The sequence below is a fragment of the Pseudopodoces humilis genome, chromosome 17 (assembly GCF_049639895.1).
Source record: "Pseudopodoces humilis isolate 2021_Gansu_Grassland_sample_001 chromosome 17, ASM4963989v1, whole genome shotgun sequence".
In the NCBI taxonomy this organism is placed as follows: Eukaryota; Metazoa; Chordata; class Aves; order Passeriformes; family Paridae; genus Pseudopodoces; species Pseudopodoces humilis.
Genome location: NC_142216.1, coordinates 1,487,157 through 1,510,707, shown reverse-complemented (window position 1 = coordinate 1,510,707; position 23,551 = coordinate 1,487,157). Strand labels below are relative to the sequence as shown.

General features: G+C 51.3%; 3 protein-coding genes across 3 annotated transcripts in view; all 3 read left to right on the top strand.

The window, feature by feature from the left end:
* PPARGC1B (PPARG coactivator 1 beta) overlaps positions 1-6,833 on the top strand; it is a 42,958-nt gene extending 36,125 nt beyond the window's left edge. Inside the window, exons 8-12 of the mRNA XM_014253274.2 lie at positions 270-1,032; positions 1,503-1,578; positions 2,333-2,454; positions 2,710-2,864; positions 4,440-6,833. Coding sequence (XP_014108749.2) covers positions 270-1,032; positions 1,503-1,578; positions 2,333-2,454; positions 2,710-2,864; positions 4,440-4,543 — 1,220 coding nt within the window. The 3' untranslated portion in view covers positions 4,544-6,833. The remainder of the gene's footprint in view (positions 1-269; positions 1,033-1,502; positions 1,579-2,332; positions 2,455-2,709; positions 2,865-4,439) is intronic.
* Positions 6,834-11,929: 5,096 nt separating this feature from the next.
* On the top strand, positions 11,930-16,907 carry LOC106628212 (E3 ubiquitin/ISG15 ligase TRIM25-like). Its single transcript, XM_014253040.2, has 7 exons — positions 11,930-12,659; positions 13,249-13,344; positions 13,719-13,952; positions 14,035-14,057; positions 15,040-15,212; positions 15,809-15,977; positions 16,539-16,907. Exons 1-6 carry the CDS (start codon positions 12,045-12,047, stop codon positions 15,928-15,930), a joined length of 1,263 nt encoding a protein of 420 aa, XP_014108515.1. The 5' UTR covers positions 11,930-12,044; the 3' UTR covers positions 15,931-15,977; positions 16,539-16,907.
* An 89-nt stretch (positions 16,908-16,996) lies between these two features.
* LOC106628215 (E3 ubiquitin/ISG15 ligase TRIM25-like) lies at positions 16,997-23,355 on the top strand. The gene is made up of 8 exons (XM_088063691.1): positions 16,997-17,186; positions 17,596-18,233; positions 19,293-19,388; positions 19,942-20,175; positions 20,293-20,315; positions 21,414-21,550; positions 22,328-22,359; positions 22,939-23,355. Exons 1-8 carry the CDS (start codon positions 17,027-17,029, stop codon positions 23,074-23,076), a joined length of 1,458 nt encoding a protein of 485 aa, XP_087919817.1. The 5' UTR covers positions 16,997-17,026; the 3' UTR covers positions 23,077-23,355.
* Positions 23,356-23,551: the final 196 nt, after the last annotated feature.

The window sequence follows — 23,551 nt, the reverse complement described above, 5'->3', positions numbered from 1 at the left end:
TGCTAACACAGGAGACTCCTGTGTGCTGCCACATCCCAGCACCCTGAGCAGCTATGGGGAATGTGTTCGGGGTGGGAGGAGCTGTTCAGGGGGGCCCTGCATGAGCCAGGAGGGAAGGGAGAGTCCTCTGGTCCCTACTGGGATCGAGGCATCCTTCTTGTTCCCCCAAGTGCCACTGGCTGAGGCTGTGGGGGCCGCGGGTGCAGCCCAGGACTGGGGAGGGACAGAGGGGGCAGAGCTGACTCCTGCCCTTTGTTTGGGGGGTTCAGGTCTCACACCGCCCACCACTCCACCATACAAACCCGCCGAGGAGGACCTGTACAAGCCAGACATCCCCCAGGAGCCAGGGAAGGAGGACGGGATGTCCCTGAGCCCCGGGGGCGCCGGGGAAGCGGCAGCCTCGCAGAAAGCCCCCAGGAAGCACCCGGAGAGGACGGAGCTGTTCGCCCACCTGAGCCGGGCGGGCGGGCGGGCGCTCCCCGAGCAGCAGGGCCTGCTCAAGAGGCCCTTCTCCCGCTCCTTTGGGGACCACGACTACTGCCAGGTGCTGAAACCCGAGGCTGCCCTGCAGAGGAAGGCGCTCAAGTCGTGGGAGCCCCCGAGCCAGGTGGAGACGGAGCACAAGAGGAGGGTCCCGGCCGCCCACTACCAGGGACTGGAGCTGGGCAAGGACACGGGCGCTGAGCTGCTGTGGAAGGACGGCGTGAAGCAGCTGAGAGACCAGGAGATCAGAGCCAGCTTAACAAAGCACTTTGGCTTTCTGGACAGTGCCCTCGATGAGGAGGACATGGTCTTCTGCAAAACCCCCGAGTATGACACGGTCTTTGAGGACAGCTGCAGTGAGAGCGGCTCCCCCGTGGAGGAGGATGAGGAGGATGAGGAGGAGGAAGAGGAGGAGCATGGCAACACCGAGCTGTGCCTGAGGAGAAACCCCCTTTCCAGGACCAGTTTGCATTACTGCTCCCGGAGCAGGTCCAGCTCGGGCTCCTCGTGCTGCCGCTCGCGGTCACCCGCCAGCAGACGCACCTTCAGGTACGGCGGGCACGGGGACATTGGGACTGCTTTTGCCCCCTGAATTTTCAGCATGGTGCAGGGCAGCCCCAGTGCTCTCTGCTCTGCTGGCCCAAGCAGTAAAGATGCTAATTAATGAAGGAAAAATTATTAAAATAATTGGTACTGCATCAGCCACTGCTGCATCAGCCATGGCCTGAGGAAGCATTGGCAGAGCAAAGCAGCTGGGAGGGTTCCGTGGGTGACAGGGCGTGGGCAGGCACCCAAGCCAGGCCTGGGAAGGGACAGGTGCTGGCTTGGGACACCCTAGCATCGATGAGAAAAACCTTCCCAGTGCCCTGTCCACTGTTTCCAGACCCCAGTCTCTCCTTGGCTCCCAGTGCCCCCGAGTGCCCACCCACTCCTGTGGGTGTCTCAGGTTCTCAGTGATGTTTGAAGCTTTCCCAGCAGCTCCTCCAGCCCCGAGCTGACCCCCAGTCCCTCCCTTGCAGGTGTGAGAACGGCGAACAGTGTCAGGGTGGAAGTGGGCACCGGGGCCAGCTGAAGAAGAGACGGGAAAAGGCCATCGTAAGTGAGCGGGGACCTCACAGAGCAACCCCAGCCCTGGGCTCATCTCCTGCTCCAGAAAGCAGCACTGGAGCCCATTAGCCCTGGCTTCAGCATCCCTTGGTGCGAGGCCAGTGTTAAACAAGGACATGGGGTGGGGAGAGAGGAAAACCCAACGTGCAGCGAAGCCGCCAGCGATTGGCAGCACACGGAGCCCTTGGCACAGGGATGCCCAGAGCATCCTACGCTGCTGCCTCAGTGCACTTGGCACTGGCAGTTTGTGGGGTGAACTGGGGAATCCCTGAAGCTGCTCAGCTGTCACAGATGTGGCCCCGCTGCATCCTCGTGCTCCGGGAACCCGTGGGCACACGCTGGGAGCTGGGAGAGGGGTGGGCACATGGCAGAGTAAATCGGTGCTCCCTGCACACACACACTCACACTCACACATGCTGCTTTGGCACCTTTTCCTGCAATGCAATTGGATTTTGCCCCTGGCAATTCTTGGGAATATATCCCACATTTGCCAGGAGAAGCTGAGAGAGCTGGAAGAATGTGGGAGAATTTTAAGAGAGAAGAAGGGAGCGGTGGCTGCTCCAGCCCGGTTATGGCTGTCCTGGGGGTGACACTGTGACCTCGGAGACAGCCAGATCCTGGAGGTGGCAGGCTGTGTCCATGGCAGTGCTTCCCAGTGCTGGCTTGCAGGGGCTCCTCCACAGCCCAGCAGCAGCACAGAGGTGCAGGGTCCAAGCCTGAAAGCTTTTGGTTGCTTTGGCAGGGGGAAGGCCGGGTGGTGTACATCAGAAACCTCTCCAGCAGCATGAGCTCCAGCGAGCTGAAGAAACGCTTCGAGGTGTTTGGTGAAATCGTGGAGTGTCAGGTCCTGTCCAGGACTAACAGGTGGGTGGGCAGTGAGCTGTTCCCAGGGCTCCAGCAGCTACAGGCAGCTCCTCTCCCCAAACCCCACAGCACCACGAGGCAGCGCCACATCGATCCCTGGGTCAGCCGAGCCCTCGGTCTTGGCGCTTTTGTCAAAGAGACTCAGCGTGTGCAGAGATCCAAGGGCATCTGTGGGATGGAGGAATGATGGGCCAGGGGTGTAGTGCTGTATCACAAGGGCTCATGACATCTTGAATTCTTTCTGTGGTTGCTCAGGGGGGAGAAGTACGGCTTCATCACGTACCGGTATTCCGAGCACGCCGCCTTATCGCTGAAGAACGGCCCCTCGCTAAGGAAGAGGAACGAGCCCTCCTTCCAGCTCAGCTCTGGTGGCCTGGGCCGCTTCTTCTGGACCAGATACGCTGACCTGGGTGAGGAAGCAGCAGCTGCTTTGTCTCTTTTATCAGCACAGAGCTGTTAGAGCACACTACACTGCTGAGCCCTGGTCACGCAGGAATCCAAACACCTTCAGAGCCTGCAGGAAAAGCCCCCTGGCTTTCCTGTGCCTCGTGGCTCAGACAGGTGGATTGGGAAATTGGGGAGAAGGGAAAAAACAAACTGATGTGAGGCCTCAGGGTGTGTTGGCTGCAAAATGTAGCGTCCCAGCCTGGGGCTGCCAGGTCTCAGCTGAGCGCAGCCCATCCTGTGTCTGCTGAGTTTCTGCACAGTGCTGGAGGCTTTCCAGCAGAAAACTCCCTTCCCAGGCATTAGAAAAGGCAGTCAGCAACATTTCATTAGCCCAAGAGGTGATGTGGATGGTTTGCTGCTCTGCAGGACAGATCCACCACGCTGCACATGCAGTCTGGAGCCAAAGTGACAGCACTGAAATGTGCTGTGGTCACATTAATCCTTTCAGTGCTTCAGCAAGGACTCAGTGACTGTGGCACCAGGGCTGCAGCCTGAGCTGAGGGCCAGGAGCCAAACCCTGGGCTGGTCCTGCAAGAGAAATGTGTCCCAGGCTTTGCCCAGCCCTCCTTGCTTCAGGTGTTTCACCAACACTGCATGTTTATATCTGTACCCACTGCAGGGGCTGAAGGGTTCTGGGTCCCACTTGATGGGTGAAAGACTTCAAGAAAATAAACCCCCAAGTCTTGGCTTACCTCCAAGTACTTACCTACGAGTACTCCCTGTTTTTTTATCACCTTGCACTATGTTCTCTGCTTAGAGCAGCCATGCCTTGACTTTGATTGTGGGCAAAAGGTCCATTGTTCATCTAAATAAATCCCAGAGCCTTCCATTTTGGGCACAGAGAAATTAGGAGCCGGGTAGCAGCCCATGAGGAAGCTGGTGACTGTGCAGTGCTGTGGGGAGGGGGCCAGAGCTGCCCCCCCTGCCTAAGAGAAGCCCCCTCAGTTCTCCTCACCTGATTTCTTCAGAGCCACCAGTCACCTCCTTCCCGCACAGCCCGGCTCATTCCTAAATTCCTGCTCATCCTGGTACAGGATAAGAAGGGGAGGCCCCAGGCAGAGGTGAAATGCAACCACACCATTCAAAAATATACACCAAAATGTTAAGCTGCTGTGAAATTAGGCAGCCTTAGTTCTGCTAGGTGCTGAATTCCCTGGGTTTTCCAAGGGCACTCTGTGTTCAGCTCCTGGCACAGGGCTGGCAGTGGAGCAGGCTGGCTCTGCCACCAGCACAGCTCCCATGGGATGGCCCTGTGTCATCCCCTCCAAATTTAGCTGCACCCAGCTGATTTTTTCACCCCTGGCAGTGAATGTCAGCTGTGTGTGCCCTGCCCAGCTGCGCTTGGCTGCAGCCCCTCTGCCCAAGCTCTTTTTGGTGTCCCCAGTCCCGTCACCACCAGCGCTGTGTCCAGCCTGGCTGTGCAGTAGCAGGGCAGTGAGCAGTGCCCTGCTGTGCCTCAGTTTCCCTCCCCATGAGGCAGAGAGGATGCTGATCCCCCACTCCCTGACCCGGCTGCCTTCTGTCCCTGCCATCCCCAGATTGCGGCACGGACGAGTCCTCCCCGGCTCCGGTGAAAAGCAAGTACGAGACCATGGATTTCGACAGCTTGCTGCAGGAGGCCCAGCTCAGCCTGCATCGGTAACAGCCTTAACCTTGGAGGAATACCTCAATACCTCAGTCAAGGCACTTCCAATATGTTTACGTTTTCAAAGAAATTATTCAGTCTATGGCAAGCGAGAGAGCGAGAGAGAGCGAGAGCACGCCCGCGAGAGAGAGACTGCTGTCCCCTGATCGATGTTTACATTGAACAAAGCTGCTTCTGTCTGTGAGTCCCCATGGTGTTGATGTCTCACTGCCACACGTTAGTCCCCCCTCTGCTTCTGACTGGTTGTTTTAGGGTGAGCCTAGGAGCCCCCCGGCCCCTCTTCCCCCTCCCTGCCCTCCCCACGCTCCCACCGTGGAGTTGCAGCTGTGTTCACCATAACATTTTTTTGTCCGTAGTGTGTGATGATGAAATTGTTCATTGTGAATAGAATCAGGATTATAAACTAATTTTTAATAGAAGAAAAAAAAAAGTATATACTTAAAAAAAAAAAAAAGAAATGTATTTATGGCTCAGATGTACTGTAATTCAGATTTATTGTACCGCTTCCTTGATTTTTAACTATGCACTGTAATGAGGCACTTGCCACTCAGCAAATGGGGGGTCAGAGCAGTCTCAGAGCTGACATTCCCCTGCTGGCAAACCGGGGTGCTCGGTGCTTGCCCTGGGGTCACCCACTTTGCTGTCAAAGCCATTCTTTGTGCTGGAGTGGCCCGAGCTCCTCAGTGCTGAGCCGGGTCCCAGTGGGTGATGGAGCCTGGGCCGGGCGGCTTTGCAGGCTGCAGAGGGTGGGAGAGGGATGCAGCACCTGCAGCCAGCGCTGCTGCACCCCTGCTGCCTTTGGAGAGAGGGGCTGGGGGCTGCCGGGCCTGAGCCGCTGGGGGATGGATGTCTCCAGTCCGTGTGGAGGAGCTGGCTCCTCTCCAGCTCCTTGGATGGCTGGGAGACTGGCCAGGCCCTGGGGCTTGATCCTCGCTCGCTTCCACACCCTGCAAAGCAAGCGGGGCGAGAAGACCTGGCTGTGCTCTCTGCTGGGCAGCCAGCCCCAAACTCATCCCAAATTCCAGCCCCAAACTCATCCCAAATTCCAGCCCCACACACAGCCCAAAGCCCAGCCCCACACACAGCCCAAATTCCAGCCCCAAATGCAGAGAGGCTGGGGGGCACAGCACCCACACCGGACCCCCACCCACACCCTGTCCCGTAGCTGATAAGCCATACACGCCCCAGCACCCACCCGCAGCCCAGATCCGTCCCAGCGCCCCGGGGCACAGCTCTGCCTCTGGCCAAGGGCCCTCGGGGCTGGATTTAAGTGTCAGATTTACTTGAGGACTTGCCCTCCGTGTGTGAGTGGGGTGAGATGGGGACACAGCTCTCCCCCAGCCTGAGCAAAGCCCACCACCAGCCGGCCAGAGGCACTGTTTTCCCAAGGGAGCGGGAATCTTGCTGCGCCTCAAGCCATTGCCACCTTCTCCTTTTATTTTTGAGCCCCAGAGACCACTAGGGATTCAGCCATCCTCTGTAGATAGAATATTATAGCCTTAACTCTGCCAATAGATAGATTAGAGTCTCCTGGGGTCTCCCCTCGCCATGACTTGGGGGTTTTATCCCCGGTTCCCCGGGCACGTTGCGGGGAGGGCGACCGAAGCCTCGGGAACGGGACGAGGTGCCGGGGGCCGGAGCCCTGCCCCGCCAGGGTGGGCCGAGGCTCGGGGCCGGAGCCCCGCCAGGGTGGGCCGAGGCTCGGGGCCGGAGCGCAGCTGGGCTCTGGCAGGAGCAGCAATGCCGACACCAGCACAGTTCCCTGGCTGTTCCCCTCGGGAGAGCCGCGGTTCTGACAACACCCAGCCCGGCAGCGCCAGGGCCCGGAGGCCGGCGCGGGGTCCCCACGGTGACCGTCACTGCCGGGGAACCGGCCTTGTGCCACTTCAGCCCCAGCACTGAAACCCGGCCTCTCTCCCGCCCCAAAATCCCCCCTGTTCTCATCCCACCTCAGCAAACACGAGCAGCTCTGGCCGAGACTGAGCATCTGCTATTGGCAATTGCCTCATTGTAGCTTTGCCTTTTTCTGTCCTAGTATTTCCTCACGATGATGATGATGATGATGATGTTTACATGTGATTGCTATAGAGCTTATGTAGAATGTATATAGCGACACATTTAGGGTGGGTAGTACTGTCCTGTGCTGTGCTGATGTTTTTCAGAAAACGATCAATCAAAAAAAAAAAAAAAAAAAAAAAAAAGCGCCAACAAAAAAAGCCAACAAAAAAATAGGAAAAAAATAAGGAAAAAAAAAAGGAAAAAAAAAAAAGCAAATAAGTGGAATTCTTCCATCTCCCACTCAGCTGGGGGCACCCATGGCTGGGCCCCGCTGGGGATGCATCAAGGGTGGTGGAGGGGAAGGGTTAGTGCAGAGCTGGGGGGGCTGCAGCCCACTCCAGGGGATCACTCAGTCACTTCCCAAGCACTGCCCTTGGCACACCCAGATGGAGAATTTCCCGGTGTTTCCGGGGCTGGGTGCCCTGGCTCGGCTCTGGGTGCCGAGGCTGGTGCTGGGGAAGGGGAGGGCTGGTCCTGCACAGAGCTCAGCAGTACTGCAGCCCTAGGGTAGGAAGAGATGCAATAAGTGGTCTTCGTGGTGCCTGAAGCCTATAAGTGGGGTTGGGTTTTCTGGTTTTGGTTTGGGTTTTTACCTTTTTTTTTTTTCCATTCACTTGGGATGGTTTGTTTTCCCTCCTCCCCAGAAAAGTCTTTCTTATCCCAGACTAATGCACTATGCTTAGAACCCCTTGGGCTGTGTGCTGCCTGCCTTGGGGCTTCCCCCACCTTTTAGGACTGGGTGAAAAGTAAATTTCCACTTTTTTTTTTTTTTTATTTTTAATTTTTGTGGGTCTTTTGTTGTTTTTTTTTTTTTACTCTAAAGGTGTCTTTAGCTCACAGTGCTCGAGTCTGCAGGAAGGTGGGTTGGGCACAGGGGCAGGTGAGAGCTGCCTAAAATTTGGATGCTGACCGGGAATTGGGGCAGGAGCAAAACAATGCCCAGGCCCTGCTGCCAGGGAAGCCAGAGGTGCCCAGAGCTTTGCAGCAGCTGCCAGGGACTGGGGATCCCCCCCTTTTTTCCAAGGATTGCCTTTACATCCCACCCAGCCTGTGGCACCAGGGTAGGTGCCCCTCAAAAAGGGACCCCTCACACCCCAGCCCCCTGTGAGGGCCAGGGCTGTGGGGTGGGCAGGAGAAACTGGGAGCAAAAGGGTTTATTCTGGTAGGAATAAGTCAGGAGGAGATTTATTTTTTTAAAAGTGTGTAAGTATAGAATGTTCCCCCAGCCGTTTCCTGCTGTGGGGAAATGCTGAATGCGTGAGGAGTTTCTGATAAAATGCCCCTTTTGCTTGTTTTGCACAGGTTTGCCCCAGAAAAGCTAATTTTTTTTTGGGGGGGGGGCAGCAGGTTTCTGGCTGGAATCCAGCGTGTCCCTGAGGCTCCGCAGGGAGGAGCAAACGGGTCTGAGTGTGTGGGCTGAATGCAGAGGACAATCCCAGGTTTTAGGATGGATGCTGCCCCCAAAGCAAAGGTTTCTCTCGATTCCTCAATTTCCTGCCTGGGCTGCACATCTTTGAGGAAGCAGCAGCTCGCTCACCACGTTACAGTCCTGAGCCTCATCTCAGTCTGGGCCTTGTCCAGGAGTTTCACAATTGCAGATCAACACGGTTTTCTCCTTTTTCTGGGGGGATTTCTTTTCTTTCTGGAGGTCTCTTGAGTCCACCGGTGTTGGAGCTGAACCCGACACCCGTCGTGTTCTAAGTGCATCCCTGACAATCTCAAGCAATACAGAGCCAAATGCAGCCTTGGGGTTTCATTTTGGGGTTTCATTTTGGGGTTTCATTCCTCTTGCCTCGCCCTCCCTGGGGCCAGGGGCAGCAGCAGGAGTTGGGGAGGGAGTGTGTGAGTGCATGTGAGAAAGAGAGAGAACGGTTCAATTGATGCATTTCTTGAGAAAGGTGTAAGAATTTCACCTAAAAAGGGGCACATCTGCTTTGTTATTTATAAAAAAAAGCTAAATTCTGTCTTTTTTTTTTTTTTTTTTTTTAAGTAAAAGGACACTGCTCATAATTATTAGGGGTCAATTCTGCCTCCCTTACTCATGCTGAGTAAGTACTACTTAACTCTCCAATTTTCTACTTGAAGAGTAAGTAAAAGCAGCAGAATTGATCCCTTTATGATTAAGAATCAAGTTTTTAGTATTTTTTTTTAATTGATAGTGGTTTTTTTATATTTCACTTAATTTTTCCCCCAGTTCCATTCTGTTGTGTCCTTATTTATGTAATATACTTTAACCTTAAGAGATGGCATGGATTCTTATGCCTTTCCTTTATTATTATTATTATTGTTATTATTTTTAAAAAAACAAAAGAGATTTATTTCTAGTGTGATTTAACTGTCTACCTTCTAAAATGAGAGAACGTTTTCTTGTATTTTTACATTGTCAGATTCTATAGTTTCATAGATAATTTAACCAAATCGCTCAATGTATTCTCTATATCTATCCAGTGGGTATAAAAGTTCTATTTTAAATTGTGTAAATACTTCAGAACTGGCTTCTTTTTCCAGACTCCCCTGCCGTGGAGTTTCTTGTTTACATCAAAAAGACTGTAGAATCTCTACGCTCATGTACTGTAAATAGTGAAGTGATCTGCCTATAAATAAACGATAACATATATACTATAAAGTGGAAAGAACAAAAAAAGGAACAAGTTTGTGCTGCTATACTTCAGTTTTTAATGCAAGTCTGCTTGGGGTGAGGTGTTCTGCTCTGCCTGGCTGGCACTGGGGCTGTGCCAAGGGGGTGGCAGAGCTTCCCAGCTGCCAGGGATGCAGCTCCTGCCTGGGAATATCCCTGTGTGTTGCTATTTTGAGTCTGGCTTCTCCCAGTTAAACTCATGCAGGAAAAACTTCTGGACTTCGAGTGGTGCCACTGCCTCAGGACCCCTCGCCAAAGAAACTCCCCAGATGGAGTGGGTGAAGAATGAAGCAGGGCATGCTCCTCACATTTTCTGGAGTGGAGTAAGAGAGCAGGAAAAAATGTGGATGAGACTCCAGGTGGTGATGCAACAGCTGTGCAGCTCAGGATGGCACCTGGAGAGTCCCTGGAATCGGGAGAGCTGCCCTGGGAGCCAAACTGGGGCACGACCGTGTCCTGGTCCTTGTCTGTGGAAGGGATGTTTGGAAGGTGTGGGCAGGCCCAGCTCCCCCTGGGCACACGGGAGCCCCATGCCAGCCGTGCCCCTGTGAGGAACCAGCAGGCTGGAGAGGTTGCACTGATTTTATCCAGACCATGGATCAGTGATGCTGCCGGCCTGGAGGATCCCAGCAGCCAGACAGGAGCACCTCTGCAAGGTGCTGAGCTGTGCCAGCTGCTGGATTTTGCTGCTTTGTACCATTTTAGGCAGCAGCTCTACACCTGCCTGTCTCCAGTACATCTGTGGGAGCCCAGGGTGGGTTCCCCAGCCTGGCCACAGATCTGGAAGCAGGCTCCCACCCCAAACCCAGCCCCTCATCCCTGCCACTGCTGCAGCCAGAGTGGAGAGAGCTGATGGGAAGCCCATTCCTGCTGTGGTCCAAAACCAGCAGGCTTCAAGGCCACCAAAGAGGAGTGTTTTCCTGAGATACATCAGGCACTGTGATGTGATAGTGCCCAGACAGATGAAAACATGACTTTGGAGGGGGGAAATGTGGGAATGCAGCCAGTGGTGCAGAAGGATGCAGCATGTGAAGCAGACACAGGAGTGGGTTCCCAGGAGGGAGGGGGCACACAAAGGAAGGGTCTGCAGGGAGGGACAGACCAGAGCTGATATTTGTCCTCCCAGCCCAACCTGTGCCTCCAACACTGAGCTCCCAGGCAGCCTCCTGGAAAACAAAGCACTGATACTGTTTATTGAATACGATTGTTTATTGAGAATAATTCCTGCAAGTATTCAGACCTAGAGTCTGAAGGGAGCTGCTGGTGAATGTTGACATCAGTTCAACAATTCTGTTGGTCCCAGCAATTACTTCCAACCATGTGGGAAAAATCCCAGCTGGACTTTTTATTTTGGCATAACTTTGTGATACAACTACTCCTTTTCACACAGACAGGTGCTGTTTTGGAGTAGCTCCTGTGGCTGCTGGAGAGGAGGTGTTATTTATCTCCTGCACTGGGCACAGTGGCAGGGGAAAATCAGTCACTTGGGAGCTTTTGAGAACAGGCCCAGTTTTGGGCACTGCCCTGGGCTGGCTGGCACCTGGCAGCGTGGCCAGCACACCCCAGGCTGCTGCTCCTGGCCAGTGTGGCGTGCCCACTGTGTGGATTTCATTCTGCTGCCTGCTGAGCCATCCTGGGATGCTTTTTGGAGTTTCAGCTCCTACCTGTGCCCTGAGCAGTGGCATCTGACACCAAATCCTGCCCTGGGCTCTGCTGGCAAGGAGCTCTCTGACAGGAGCCTCATCTTTGTGCCACACGAGGTCTGCCCAGGGGCTCTGGGGGCTGCATTTCAAGTAACCCATGCATTTACTTTCCCACTCAGCATTTATCAGGCCCACATTGTTGTCCAGCTCCATCCAGGTGTTGCACAGGGGAACAGGTTTGGTTCTTTTGCTCTCTGGTTGCTAGTTCAGCTGTCCCAGCCTCCCTGCCCACAAGGATTCTCCCCAGTTTTCCTTTTCCTGCTTCATTTGCTGACCCATCAAAGCAGGGCTGGACCTTCTGCCATGCTCCCCTTGAAGTGTCCAAGCTCTCAACCTCGAGATGCTGGGTGGAGTTTTGTCCTGTTGTTACTGAAAATGGAGAATTAAACTCTCTAACACTGTAATTTCAATATTAGAAAGTGGCATTACTTTATTTCAGCCCGAGGCATGTGGGGCATAACTCCCAATTACACACACCACACCTTGCTAACAGACCAGTTGAAATCTATGGAACTTTTATATATTCCATACATTTCCCCAAACTCATACCTATATGCTGAACACTCCCTGGGTTTTTGTGGGGTTTTTTGCATATTTAAATTACTTCCTGGAGTTGATTTTCATTTGAGTAGGGTTTCTTTGAGGGTCTCGGGTGGTCATTTGGGTAACATCCCATTCCTCCAATTATTCTTTTTTGATCACAGGCCTCCAAAAACATTTCTCCTCTTTGGATTCACCCACTGCTATGGTCTGGCCAGGACATTCCTCCTTAATCAGCATCGCTCAGGCTCACAGTCTTTACGAGATAACCACTCGCACACAGGACAAAGCTCAGCCGGGTAAACCGAATGGAACTCCCAAGACTTAAACACGACTTATTACTATTTTTTTTCCTCTCAACACCGGAACAACCACGCGGAACCGAGAGGAAAGGAGCTGCAGGGAAGGGAGGGCTGACCCTCCCTTGCAAGGGGGAGGAGGCAGCAGCTTTTAGCCCACGGGGCAAAGCGTGTTCCTCGTCACTGCCGCGTTTTGTTTCGTTTCCCAGCAGAGCCCTCCCTCCCTCCGGCCTTGAGCCCTGCCCCGGAGCTGCGGCGCCATGTCCCGGGCAGAACTCGTGTCCGGCCTGAAGGAAGAGCTCACCTGTCCCATCTGCCTGGACATTTACAGGGACCCCACATCCCTGAGCTGCAGCCACAGCTTCTGCAGGGACTGCATCAAGCAGGCGATCCGGAGCCAGCCGAGCCCTGTCCGCTGCCCGCTCTGCCTTTCCACCGTCGGGGAGCTGCAGCCCAACTTCCACCTCCGCAACATCGTGCAGAAGTTCATGGATGATCCTGCGCACCAAGAGCAGGAAAAGCAGGAAGATCAATGCGAGGAGAAGGGGGAGAGCTCGGGGCAGCCAGAGGAGGTGATCCTGTGTGATTTCTGCCTCCAGGAGCCGCAGCCCGCCGTGAAGACGTGTCTGAGCTGCGAAGCCTCCCTGTGCCAAGCCCACCTGAAGAAGCACGGCGGTGGCAACGCCCAGAAGAACCATGTGCTGGTGGAGCTGTGCGATGCCCAGGTTTTGGCCGAGAGGAGATGCCCCGAGCACGGCAAACTGCTGGAGTGCTTCTGCCAGCAGGAGTGCGTGTGCATCTGCATGCTGTGCTCAGTCCTCTCCCACAAGGAGCACAAGATCATCAGTTTGGAGGAGGCTTTCAACGTAGCTCAGGTAAGAGGCTGCTGGGACAGGCATGGATTGCACCAGGAGAACCCCAGAGAGCTGCCCATGGCACAGGGCACGGCTCCTGAGTTTCTCCAGGGCAGGGCTAAATTGCAGTCCTGGGCTTTTATTCTTAGTTTTGTCCCAGATTCTCTCTGGGTTTGGCCTCTGAGATACACAGTTAGATGTTACAAACGCTTTTTTCCCCTCCTGAGGGAAGAGTTTGGCCAAACTGGTGGGACTCGTGCAAGGTTTTAGTCCTTGGTGTACCTCCAAGCCGAAGATGAGCCTGAGCTGCACTTATGCAAAGATAATTAATGAGAGTAACAGAAAGAAAGGTGCCAACAGGGGAAATAGCTTTATATGTGCCTAGTGCAGGTGAACAGTTTTCAGCTTCAAATTGGCTTTTTTTATGCTTGTAATTGTGGCATTTGTTCAGGGTTAAAACCTCCCAGTAAACCTTCATCTATTGATACGTCCTGAGAGCATGCAATGAGCAAACCTTGCACAAATCTAGCTTAATCCCTGTCTATAAAACTGCTGAGCTCGTGCATTATGCCAGTCCTATCCTGATATTTCCTTCCGGTTATATTTGTAGAAAGCATTCCCTGGAATTCTGGAAACAATGAAACGCCACGAAGGTGCACTGGATCAAGCCATAGCAAACCTGCTCAAACAAGAGACAGGACTAAAGGTTTGTTTATAGGTCACATATCACCTTGGGCTGGTTGCTTGCTGGTAAATAAGATAAAATTTCCTTTTGCCCTTCCTCATATCATGGATTCGGAAGCTTTGTTAGTTCCTGGGTGGTTTCTCATGTATTTTTGAGGTTTCTTCTTTGAGGAAAGATGATGCATAACTTTCTTATCAGTCTGGGGGAATACATTCTTCCTTAACCTTGAAAGTCTGTGCCTCGTGATGAGTGGCTGGTGTGTGACTTTTTTATTTTTTCAACCTTCACCATTTAGTTATGTCTCTCATCCCAGAAAAAAAAGACAGACTTTTTTTTCTGAGTGAGAGCTCATGTGGAAAATGTCCCTTACAATTTTGAAATTGTTTTCTTAATAGACTGAGGAGAACCAGCACAGGCAAAGGCTGGAGAACCTGTTTAAGAAGATGCATCTGCAGCTGGACCACAAAAAAGGAGAGCTCCTGAAAGTCCTCAGTGACTATGAGGAGCATCAACTTCATCGGATTCAGACGGAGATGAATAATCAGAAGAGGAGGAAGGATTCAGCCAGCCGTGATGTTCAGGATCTGGAGGCTCTGAGAAATCAGAAGGATAAACTTCTTTTCACCAAGGTACCTATCAGCATCTCCCTTCCCAGAGACACAGGGCTGTGCCTGCACTGTGCTAATTCTGCTTTCAAAATGTCTTCTACAGGGTTTTTCAGCAATTAAAGCCAGGTAAGCTCTCCCTGAGTTTTGATGTCTTTATTGAGGATCTGGATGAGGGGATGGAGCACACTCTCAGTAAGTTCACAGAGGACACTAAGTCGGGCAGGAGTGTGGATGTGTTGGAGGCAGGGAGCTCTGCAGAGGGGTCAGGACAGGCTGGATCCATGGGCCAAGGACAGCAGTGTGAAGTTCCAAGAGGCAAAGTGCCAGGTCCTGCACTGTGATCACAAAAATCTCATGCAGTTCCAGGCTGGGGGAACAGTGAAAGCTGCCTGGAAGGAACTGGGAATGCTGTTCAGTGGTGGCTGAACGTGAGCCCAGCTGTGGGCAGGAGGCGAGGCCAGTGGCACCGGGCCTGTGGCAGCAATGGGGCAGCAGCAAGAGCAGGGCAGGGCCTGTCCCCTGTGCTGGCACTGCCGGGGTCACACCTCGAGTGCTGTGTCCAGCTCTGGGCCCCTCACGGTGGGAGAGACATGGAGGGGCTGGAGCCAGGGAACAGAGCTGGGAAGGGGCTGGAGCTCCAGGAGGGGCTGAGGGAGCTGGGAAGGGGCTGGAGCAGCTGAGGGAGCTGGAAAGGGGCTGGGGAATTCCTGAGGGAGCTGGGAAGGGGCTCAGCCTGGAGAAAAGGAGCTCAGGGGGCTCTTGTGGCTCTGCACAAGTCCCTGGCAGGAGGGGACAGCCGGGGGGGTCGGGCTCTGCTCCCAGGGAACAGGGACAGGAGGAGAGGGAACGGCCTCAGGCTGGGCCAGGGGAGGCTCAGGGTGGACAGCAGCAGGAATTTCCCCATGGAAAGGGGGATCAGGCACTGGAACTGCCCAGAGAGGGTTGGATCCCCATCCCTGGAGGAGTCCAAGGAGGGGCTGGAGGTGGCACTCAGAGCTCTGGGCTGGGGACAAGGTGGGCATCGGGCACAGCCTGGACTTGATGGACTCTCAAGTCTTTTCCCACCTCAGTGGTTTTGTGGTTCTGTGATTCCTTCTGTGTGTTTTAGGCAATGCAATCCACTTCCTAGAATGGATGGCATGACCGTGCCAAAGCCACCTATTACTTTGGATAAATCAAAAGCAGATGTTATCATGAGGCTTTTCCAGGAATTCCTCTCAAAGCTGGACTTCTCCTTTAAGCCACCACCATCTTCAGGATTTGGAGCACCACCACCACCAGGTAAGTGCTCATTTCACTATGTCAAAAGCAAGATGGAGAAGTCAATAAAACATCTTTGAGAAAGGGATGTGAGACACCAAGCACACTGAGTAGCTCTAGAAGTGCTAATTCCACTGTATGCTTATTTGCACATGTGTCTACAGCAAAGGGAGCTGGTCCTGGGATTCAGGGCTGTGATGCCTTGGATACACCTTGCTAAAGCAGGCTGTGGGTAAAGAGGCTTGGAAGTCCCAGGAGTTTTCTGGGAGGATGAAGAGAAGATAATAGCAGTACCTCTGACATCCCTTTGATTCAAGGGGAAAGTTGAGAACTTACCACAGCAGCAGTAGGGTGTAGTTTGCTTAGGACATAAATAACCTGCTCTTTCTGTGTGAATACTTCTACTCCTTTACCATGCTTTGTAAGTTCAGCCTACAGTCCCAGAACTGTGCACAGTGGGACACTTGTCCGACTGAACTGGTGAAATTAGAATTCCCTGGGTACTACTCTTGGGATGGTGCTTCAGCCCTCACTGACAGTGAGCCTTGGGTCAGGACAGAGGCAGACTCCAAATCTCCACAATTGTCTGTTAATCATAATGTGTTTTTTCTCTTTAGCTATCTCATTTAGTAATGCTACAGGAAGCTCTGGATCCCGGTCTGGGTTTAACTCTGCATTCGGTTTTCCATCCAACTCTTCATTCACGTTTGGATCTACCTCTGGTTTTTACCCCAACTAGCCTAATGAAGCACAAACTCAATGGCAATCGTAATGATAACAATCACAGTAAGTAGGGAAGAGAGAGAGAAAGCCCAACCAAAACTAATGATGCACAGCACAATTGCTCCCCCATCACCTGCTCTCTGATGTCCAGCCACTGTTCCTGAGCAGCAATTGGCTCTTTCTGGCCATCTCCCCCCAGTTCATATACTGGGTATGGTGTTCTACGGTGTGGAATATCCCTTTTGTGGCCAGTTTGTGTCACCAGCCCCAGCTGTGCTCCTTCACAGCTTTTTGTGCTTTTTTCAGTGGCAGGGCATGAGGCACAGAAAGGTCCTTGGCTCAGGTTAAGCACTGCTCAGCAACAGCCAAACCATCCGTGTCTTATCAATGTTATTCCCTACTGAACCCAAAACTGTGTCAGCTGCTGGGAAGAGGATGAATTCTATCCCAGCCCAAACCAGGATAGGACTCCAGTTCACACATTGCCATCCCAGATGTGCAGGGTGGCCAGAGCTACTGGGAAAAGGACACCAGCAATGAGAGCTGCTGGAAGCTTGGAATTGTTTGTGCCTGGTTTGAATGCTGCCTGCAAATGCCTCACTGTTATCTCTGTGTGTTACTTAGGTCGAAGACGTGTTGAAGGCAGAAGCAGCACTCTCTTTTCATGATGTGACTGTGAAGGCTGGACACCCTGCTAAGAACTTCAGGCTTATAGAGACAGGAACCATCCCTCTGAAGTATCCCATCCACACTGCCACGAGTGTGTTGAAGCTCTTGTAGTGATGTAGGGTCAAGATGTTATTTGGTACCTCCAGGACTAGAAATTGTGATCCTTGCACAGAGGCTGTGCTAAGCAGAAATTGGATTGTGGGCTGCTGTGACGGGGTATATCACAGCACCCTGCCTCTTCCTGCTGGAGCTCCTCTTTTATTTGTTCTGTTAATCAAAATGGAAATACCATTAAATTGCTAATTTTTGCTCAGCATTATCAAATACTGTGTTGGCTTCATGTTTTTAAAGTCACATTACTAGCTTGCAAAACGCAATGGCAATTTATTTTATCTAAAAGCTGACAGCTCAACATTTAACTGCTACAGAACTAGGCAGCAGCAATGGTGATCTTCGATCATGGGCAGCAGCTTTTGCCTTTACCCCTCCTTTCCATCCTGCATATCCAGTGCAGAAGCAAAGATGCCCTGGGAGGTGAGGAGAGACTGGGCAGCATTTCCTGCTGGAGACTGAGGGGAAACTTCCCAAAGTGGCTGCCACAGCGTAAGGAAGGATGGAGCCGGCAGAGGGAACATTCCTGTGCCGGGTGTGGGGCGGAGAAGGGCTCGGGGAGGAAGGATTTGGAAGGGAAGGGCTTGGAGAGGAAAGGTTTGGAAGGGAAGGGCTCGGGGAGGAAGGGTTTGGAAGGGAAGGGCTCGGGGAGGAAGGGTTTGGAAGGGAAGGGCTCGGGGAGGAAGGGTTGGGAAGGGAGGGGCTTGGGGAGGAAAGGTTTGGAAGGGAAGGGCTCGGGGAGGGAGGGTTGGGAAGGGAAGGGCTCGGGGAGGGAGGGTTTGGAAGGGAAGGGCTCGGAGAGGGAGGGTTTGGAAGGGAAGGGATTGGGGAGGAAGTGCTTGCAGCCTCGTGGGCGGGCTCCTGCCCTGGTTTTAGTTTCGTTTCTCTGCTCTCGCTGCAGCAATGGCTAAAGCTCGGGAGGGATGTGGATGGGCTGACAGCCTGGAGGCCGAGCTCACCTGCCCCATCTGCCTCGGGCTGTACCAGGAGCCGGTGTCGCTGAGCTGCGGCCACAGCTTCTGCCGGCAGTGCATTGAGAAGGTGCTGGGAACCCAGCAGAATTCCCAGAGCCCCTGCCCCACATGCAGGACCTGCCTGGGGCCCAACCTGGAGCTGCAGAAGAACTTCAAGCTGGGCAGCATCGTGCAGGCTTTTCAGGCCACCACTTCCGACGAACAAGGGGCTCTAAGAGAAGGCCTGCAGCAGGACGAAGGTGCCGAGGAGGGGGAGAGCGAAGTGGTTCCCTGCGAGTATTGCCTGGATGAGCCCCAGCCGGCCCTGAAAACCTGCCTGGTTTGCGAGGTCAGCCTGTGCCGGGTCCATCTGAGCAAACACAACGCCAGGGGTTTCCATCAGGAACACATCCTGGTGGACGTGGGAGCAGGGAAGGCGGAGGAGAGGAGGTGCCAGGATCACGGCAAGCTGCTGGAGTGTTACTGCCTGGGAGAGGAGGAGTGCATCTGCGTTCTCTGCTGCATCGCCGGGGCCCACAAGGGCCACAAGGTCATCACCATGAAGGAGGGGCACGACAGACAGCTGGTAAGGAGCTCTTCCTTCCCCATGGCCCCTCCCTTGGAATTGGGAAAGGAAAGGAAAGCCGCAGAAAGGTTGGTGGGGCTTTCACGGGTGATGGGGGTGGGTGTGAGGGCAGCTCCAGGGATTTCCTCTCCGCCCCAGCAAGGGACTGGTGCACTGTGGTGCAATTTGCTTTTTATTCCCTCCTGTGTGTTGCCAGAATAGTGTGGACAGCTGAGCAGAGGGAGAAGAGCTGGGAAAGGTGTTTGGGGCTGGCCGGGACAAGCGTGGGTCAGTCCCTCAGGGTGTGGGGACAGAACCAGCGAGAGGCTCCGCTGCCCCACTGAGGCGCAGCCCCGGGACTGCCAGCTGCCTGCCTGGGATTGAGAAATATTCCTGCAGAGATTAGAAAATCCCTTCCTCCACAGAGCCCCGGGAATGCCACTGCTACTGAACTTGGGCTGGGGAAGGGAGATTTCCCTCTCCGGGTCGTTTCCTTGGGCGCTGTCCGTGTTGCAGCACGGTGGGGATCAGCACTGTGCCCCAGTAAGCAGTGACAGGATGAGGGGACACAGTGTCAAGCTGTGCCGAGGAGGTTCAGGTTGGACATCAGGAGGAATTTCTTCACTGAGAGGGTTGTTAAGCATTGGAAGGAACTGCCCAGGGAGGCTTAGGTCCCCATCCCTGGTGGTGTCCAAGGATTGACTGGATGAGGCACTCAGTGCTCCAGAATCAGCTGAGACTGAGGGGATAAAATGCATTTCCTATGCTCACTCATTGCCTCACAATTGAAATATCTGGGGTCAGTTTAGAGCCCAAGCAAAAACCCTGCAGGAACCCAGTGCATGACCAGGAAATGGCTCCCTCTGGACAGGTCACAGCTTCCTCAGGAATTAGCAGAAGCATCGTTTGCAGTTACATGAATTACAAACTTTCTCCCCCAAATTGCTTATCAGAAGTTCAGGGCTGCCAAGCAGAAGTGGGATGTGTGAGACGATGGCCTTTTCACCAGCTCCACAAACTGCCAGTCTGGTTTGAAGCTGTTCCTGATGGGAAGTTCAGTGCTGTCTTTCCTCCTGTCAGGTTAAACTCATTGACACCATGAAACAGCTGGATGTATCCAAAAATGATTTAATTACTGCTCTAGAAGATCTTCGGGAAAGCGAGAATCAGATCAAGGTTGGTATCCTTATTATTGCTAATTCAGAAAATCTTTCCTTCACAGTTTCCCAGCAATAAGGGATGGTAACTATACTGTTAGAAGCAGATGAATAGAGGAGGGGGGAAAGAGTGGTTTGAGAAACTGACAGTAGTCAAGATTTATTGCAGCCTTCCAGCTCTTCCACAGGAGGAACCAGCTGGGGGATTCCACCTGGTGTTGTGGTTGCACAGACCAGGTTGCAGGACTGGCAGCCCACAGACTCTACATAAGATTATGTGTTTTTAAAGTTTTCTACCTGTTTAATAAAAGAAAAGCAATTTATATCTACAAGTGGGTTTTTCAGTGTGTACCAGTAAACTCTCATATTGGTAGCTGAAATTCATCTGACTTCGTTACTATATCAGGATTAATTTTGGAAAGCCTCCATTGAATCAGGTATTCTAAGCAAATATTTATTGTCTGCTTCCTCCTAAAGCCAGGACAGATACAATCCTAATTGATAAGCAGGGACACTAAACTGAAGGGTGGTGTTTCTGAGCCAGTGCCCCTTTTTCTTATCTCTTCATTTAGATCAATACCAAAACACTGACTTCTCAGCTGGAAGAACTGTTTGAAAAAGTAAAGACGGAGCTTGATGAAAAACTGACGATGATACTGAGTGACATTCAGTCTAATGAGGAAGCAAAACTGGCAGTTGTTGCCAGCACAAGGAAGGAAATGGAACAGAAGAGAGACCAGACTGAGCAGAATCTTCAGGCTTTGCAGGAGATAAAAGAGCAACCAGATGTTTTCCTCTTCTTCAAAGTAAGCAGTGGTATTCTGCTTTTCTTCATGGGTCTGCCTGTTTCTCAGCCAGGTGACCTTTCTGAAAGTCACACTAATGATGTTTTTTCTTTTTTTTTTTTGCAACCCTGTTTTCAGGAACTGAAACTGGTCACAGACAGGTATGTTCCACTTCATAGCACTTGTTTTCTTCATTGAAAAAATATGGTGTTGATAATTGGGATCAAACCCCACCACCCTGTGCAGCAAAGCTGTTCCTTACTCCAGCTGAGCCAGAGGGCACCACATCCACACAATTAACAGGGATGGAGAGATCACTGCCTTCTGTTGTCCCTTTGCATTTCAGTTTCATTTTGGCTGGTTTCTGATGAAAACCACTGGCTTTTATTGCCAGAAGGCTGGTTTTATCAGAGATGAAGCCCCTAGGGTTCAGTTTACAGTAACACTGTTTTGGATGCACATTGGTGACCCTCCCTCAGCTGAGTTCCCAGGAAACAGCCTTTGGCAGCAGAGGTAACCAGCTCATTTCCCACCAAGTTTCTGAGCTGTGGACAAGCTTGGTAGCTAGAAAGATTTATTATCACTTCTCTTGCAAGTGATATCTTTAATTTATAATTTACCACTTCCTACGCAATGTCAGCTGTAATTTAGTGTTGCAGCACCACACCAGCAGTTCCAGATCCACAAGCAGCTTTGCAGCAGCACTGGAGGCCCCAGCTGCATAAAGGGCTGGCTCAAACATCTGCCTGGAATTTGAGGTGCCACCTCTGTAACTTGCACAGATTAAAGCTGAGTTCAAACTTGGATTGTAAGGAGAATTTGGAATCACCATGTACCTCAGGGCTGCAACTCAGTCTGTTACAGCTGTGCTTCAAGTCACATCCTAGCCCTTGGGATCAAGGTAATTTCCCAGAAACCTGGACATCACTGAATGCATTTGGCATTCTTGTTCTGTCACTGCTACAGCAGTAAGAGTCTCTCTGCAGCAGGTCAAGGCTGTGTTTATACATGGGAAATATCAAAACACCTCCTTCTCTCTCATCAGCATTTGAAAGTTCCAGTGCAGGCTGGTAAGCAAAAAGCATTGCCAGATAAATAAAAGTAGGTAACAGTTGGAACTCAACCTTCACAAAGGGCTGTTAACCCAATAATTCATGGTGGCAAAGCCCTCTCCTCTTTGCAGACTCTGTCCTAGCGAAGAATTGTTACCTTCGGATGCTGGATGTTTTTTCCTGGTGCAATGACTCTCTGTTCCCTAGGATTGCCAGTCTGGATCTGGACACTAAGAGTGTGAAGGTGGAGAAAGTGCAGCTGGATCAGAAAATACTTGCCCAGTACGAAACCCGGAGAGAGAGGTTAATGCTGCACCTGGACTCTCTGCTGGCTGACGTGCGCGGTGAGAGGCCCTGACCCGGCCCCGCTGGGAAACAGGGACCCCAATCCCAGCTGGCTCCTTCCACCAGGGTGTGAGGGGCTGCTGTGGGGTCCTGAGAGTGGTGGGGAGGGGAGGGCACAGGTTTCTGTGGATAACAAGGAAGAGGTCTGCTCCTAAGCACAGTGCAAGGCCCCTTTCTCCTCTCTCTGATGTGGTTTCCTGCTCCCATCAACTTCCCAAGTTCTGGGTGCTCAGTCCCACTGTCAACAAATATCCTCTGTGTTTGCCCAGCCCCATCCCCTCCTTGTTGCAGTAGACATAGACAGGACACCTCTTCTTCATGCAACAAATATCTCCACTTAATTGTTCACTTATATTTATATTGTGTCTAAAAGCATCGTGTTTCCTTCTAATTGGTTAGAAACTTTTTTCTGCTCAGTTCCTGGGTTAGTAGCTGCTGGTGTACTTGCTCGCTGAAGGTTTTCTTTTTTGAAGATGTTTACATTTTTGTCTCATGGGTACATAATCAGTTCTCATGGGTACAAGTCCCTTTTCACACAGGTGCAAATTGGTTCTCACAGGAGCAGGCTGATATGCAGACTGATTCTCACGAATGCAGGCTGATGTGCAGGCCTGAGCTGTGCTTTTACAAGGCCTTTCTTTTGTAAGGTTTTAACTATATGCAACACCTCCTGGTTTATCTCTGACTTATTTAGGTACCCAGCCCTAAATTTGAGTTCATTGCCAGCTTTGTTAACCATTCTTATCTATTTTTTTTTTTTTAATTTTTTTTTTCAGATAAATTCCACCAACTAAATGGAGCGGAGCAGGTAAATCCTTTTCTTTACTTACAAAATGTTCCTTGCAAATTTCTCCAGTTGTTCATTTAAGGACTGTATGTCCTGCACTTTCCTGCTTCAGCTTCAAGGAGACCTAAGCAGAGTGTTGAGGGTCTGAGGCGTAAGGCTGTCCTTCACCTTAAAAGAAAGGAGTCAGATTTTAGCTTTTCTACAAGCTTTTTAAAATAAATGTTATTTAGAAGTTATACAAAAGATGTTTTAAAATTATTATTTTAATTGCTGCAACTAAAGTTCAGTTTGCAAATCATTTTCTTCTTAATTAGTAAATTCAAAATAAAATCTTACTTTCTTCACCACCTTTTAACTTTTGGAGCAAATCTAGAGGTATATTTTTAAATCAGTATGTCCAGTTATTAGTCTTGTGAGCTCAGTCAATGGCTGTGCTTTATACAGAACCAGACAATTGCTCAGAACAGGTCAGGGAAAAGAAATACTTTTTTATGAGACAAGACAATGTTCTACTTGGAATCAACTTGTCCAATATGTTATAAAATATTACTTTATTTTTCAGTAAGTGAAACTTTTTCATCTTGTTTATTCCTACTGCAGGAAGGCATCATCAAGAAGGAACAGCTTAAAAACTTGTCTGAGAATTTTAATTCTATTAAGGCCAGATATAAGAAAGATAAGAAAAAATGGCACCAGAACTCAGGATGGGAAGGATTATATTATCATGATGACTTCTAATAATGAGAATCCGCCAAGTGTTCTGATCTCCCCTCCTACCTTGCATTCAAATCAGTTCTGGAACATATGAAAAGTTTTTTTTAATAAGTGCTAAGAATTACTATGAACATAATAAAATCTCCAACTGTTGCTGCATTGTAAACTGTGGACTGTATCATCTCATGGGTCTAATTATATTTTTGTACAATGATTTGTGGTGATTCTGTTGTCACTATGTTGCTGAATAACCAAATAAATGCACTTCAGCAAGACTGGAGGATTTCATACCATCACCAGGAATTAGTTGTTTGAGAGCATTTTTTGTGGGTAGACTCCGAAGAAATCAAGGCTGAAATTCTCTGTCCTTTTACAGGACTTGCAGCTACAACTCTGTTCTGTCACTTGTGATAATCAACACATACCTGATTTCAGGGATTAAAAATAAACACAGCAATCCATCTCAGATTTAGAGTAACACCTCTCTTCCAGGTTTAAA

Excerpts from the sequence above, each read along its gene's own strand:
- LOC106628212 (XM_014253040.2), top strand. The coding sequence starts at position 12,045 with ATGTCCCGGGCAGAACTCGTGTCCGGCCTGAAGGAAGAGCTCACCTGT. Across the intron at positions 13,953-14,034 it reads ATAAACTTCTTTTCACCAAG|GGTTTTTCAGCAATTAAAGC; the intron begins GTACCTATCAGC and ends TGTCTTCTACAG. Across the intron at positions 14,058-15,039 it reads TTTTCAGCAATTAAAGCCAG|GCAATGCAATCCACTTCCTA; the intron begins GTAAGCTCTCCC and ends TGTGTGTTTTAG.
- LOC106628215 (XM_088063691.1), top strand. The coding sequence starts at position 17,027 with ATGGTGATCTTCGATCATGGGCAGCAGCTTTTGCCTTTACCCCTCCTT. Across the intron at positions 20,176-20,292 it reads ATGTTTTCCTCTTCTTCAAA|GAACTGAAACTGGTCACAGA; the intron begins GTAAGCAGTGGT and ends CCCTGTTTTCAG. Across the intron at positions 20,316-21,413 it reads CTGAAACTGGTCACAGACAG|GATTGCCAGTCTGGATCTGG; the intron begins GTATGTTCCACT and ends TCTGTTCCCTAG.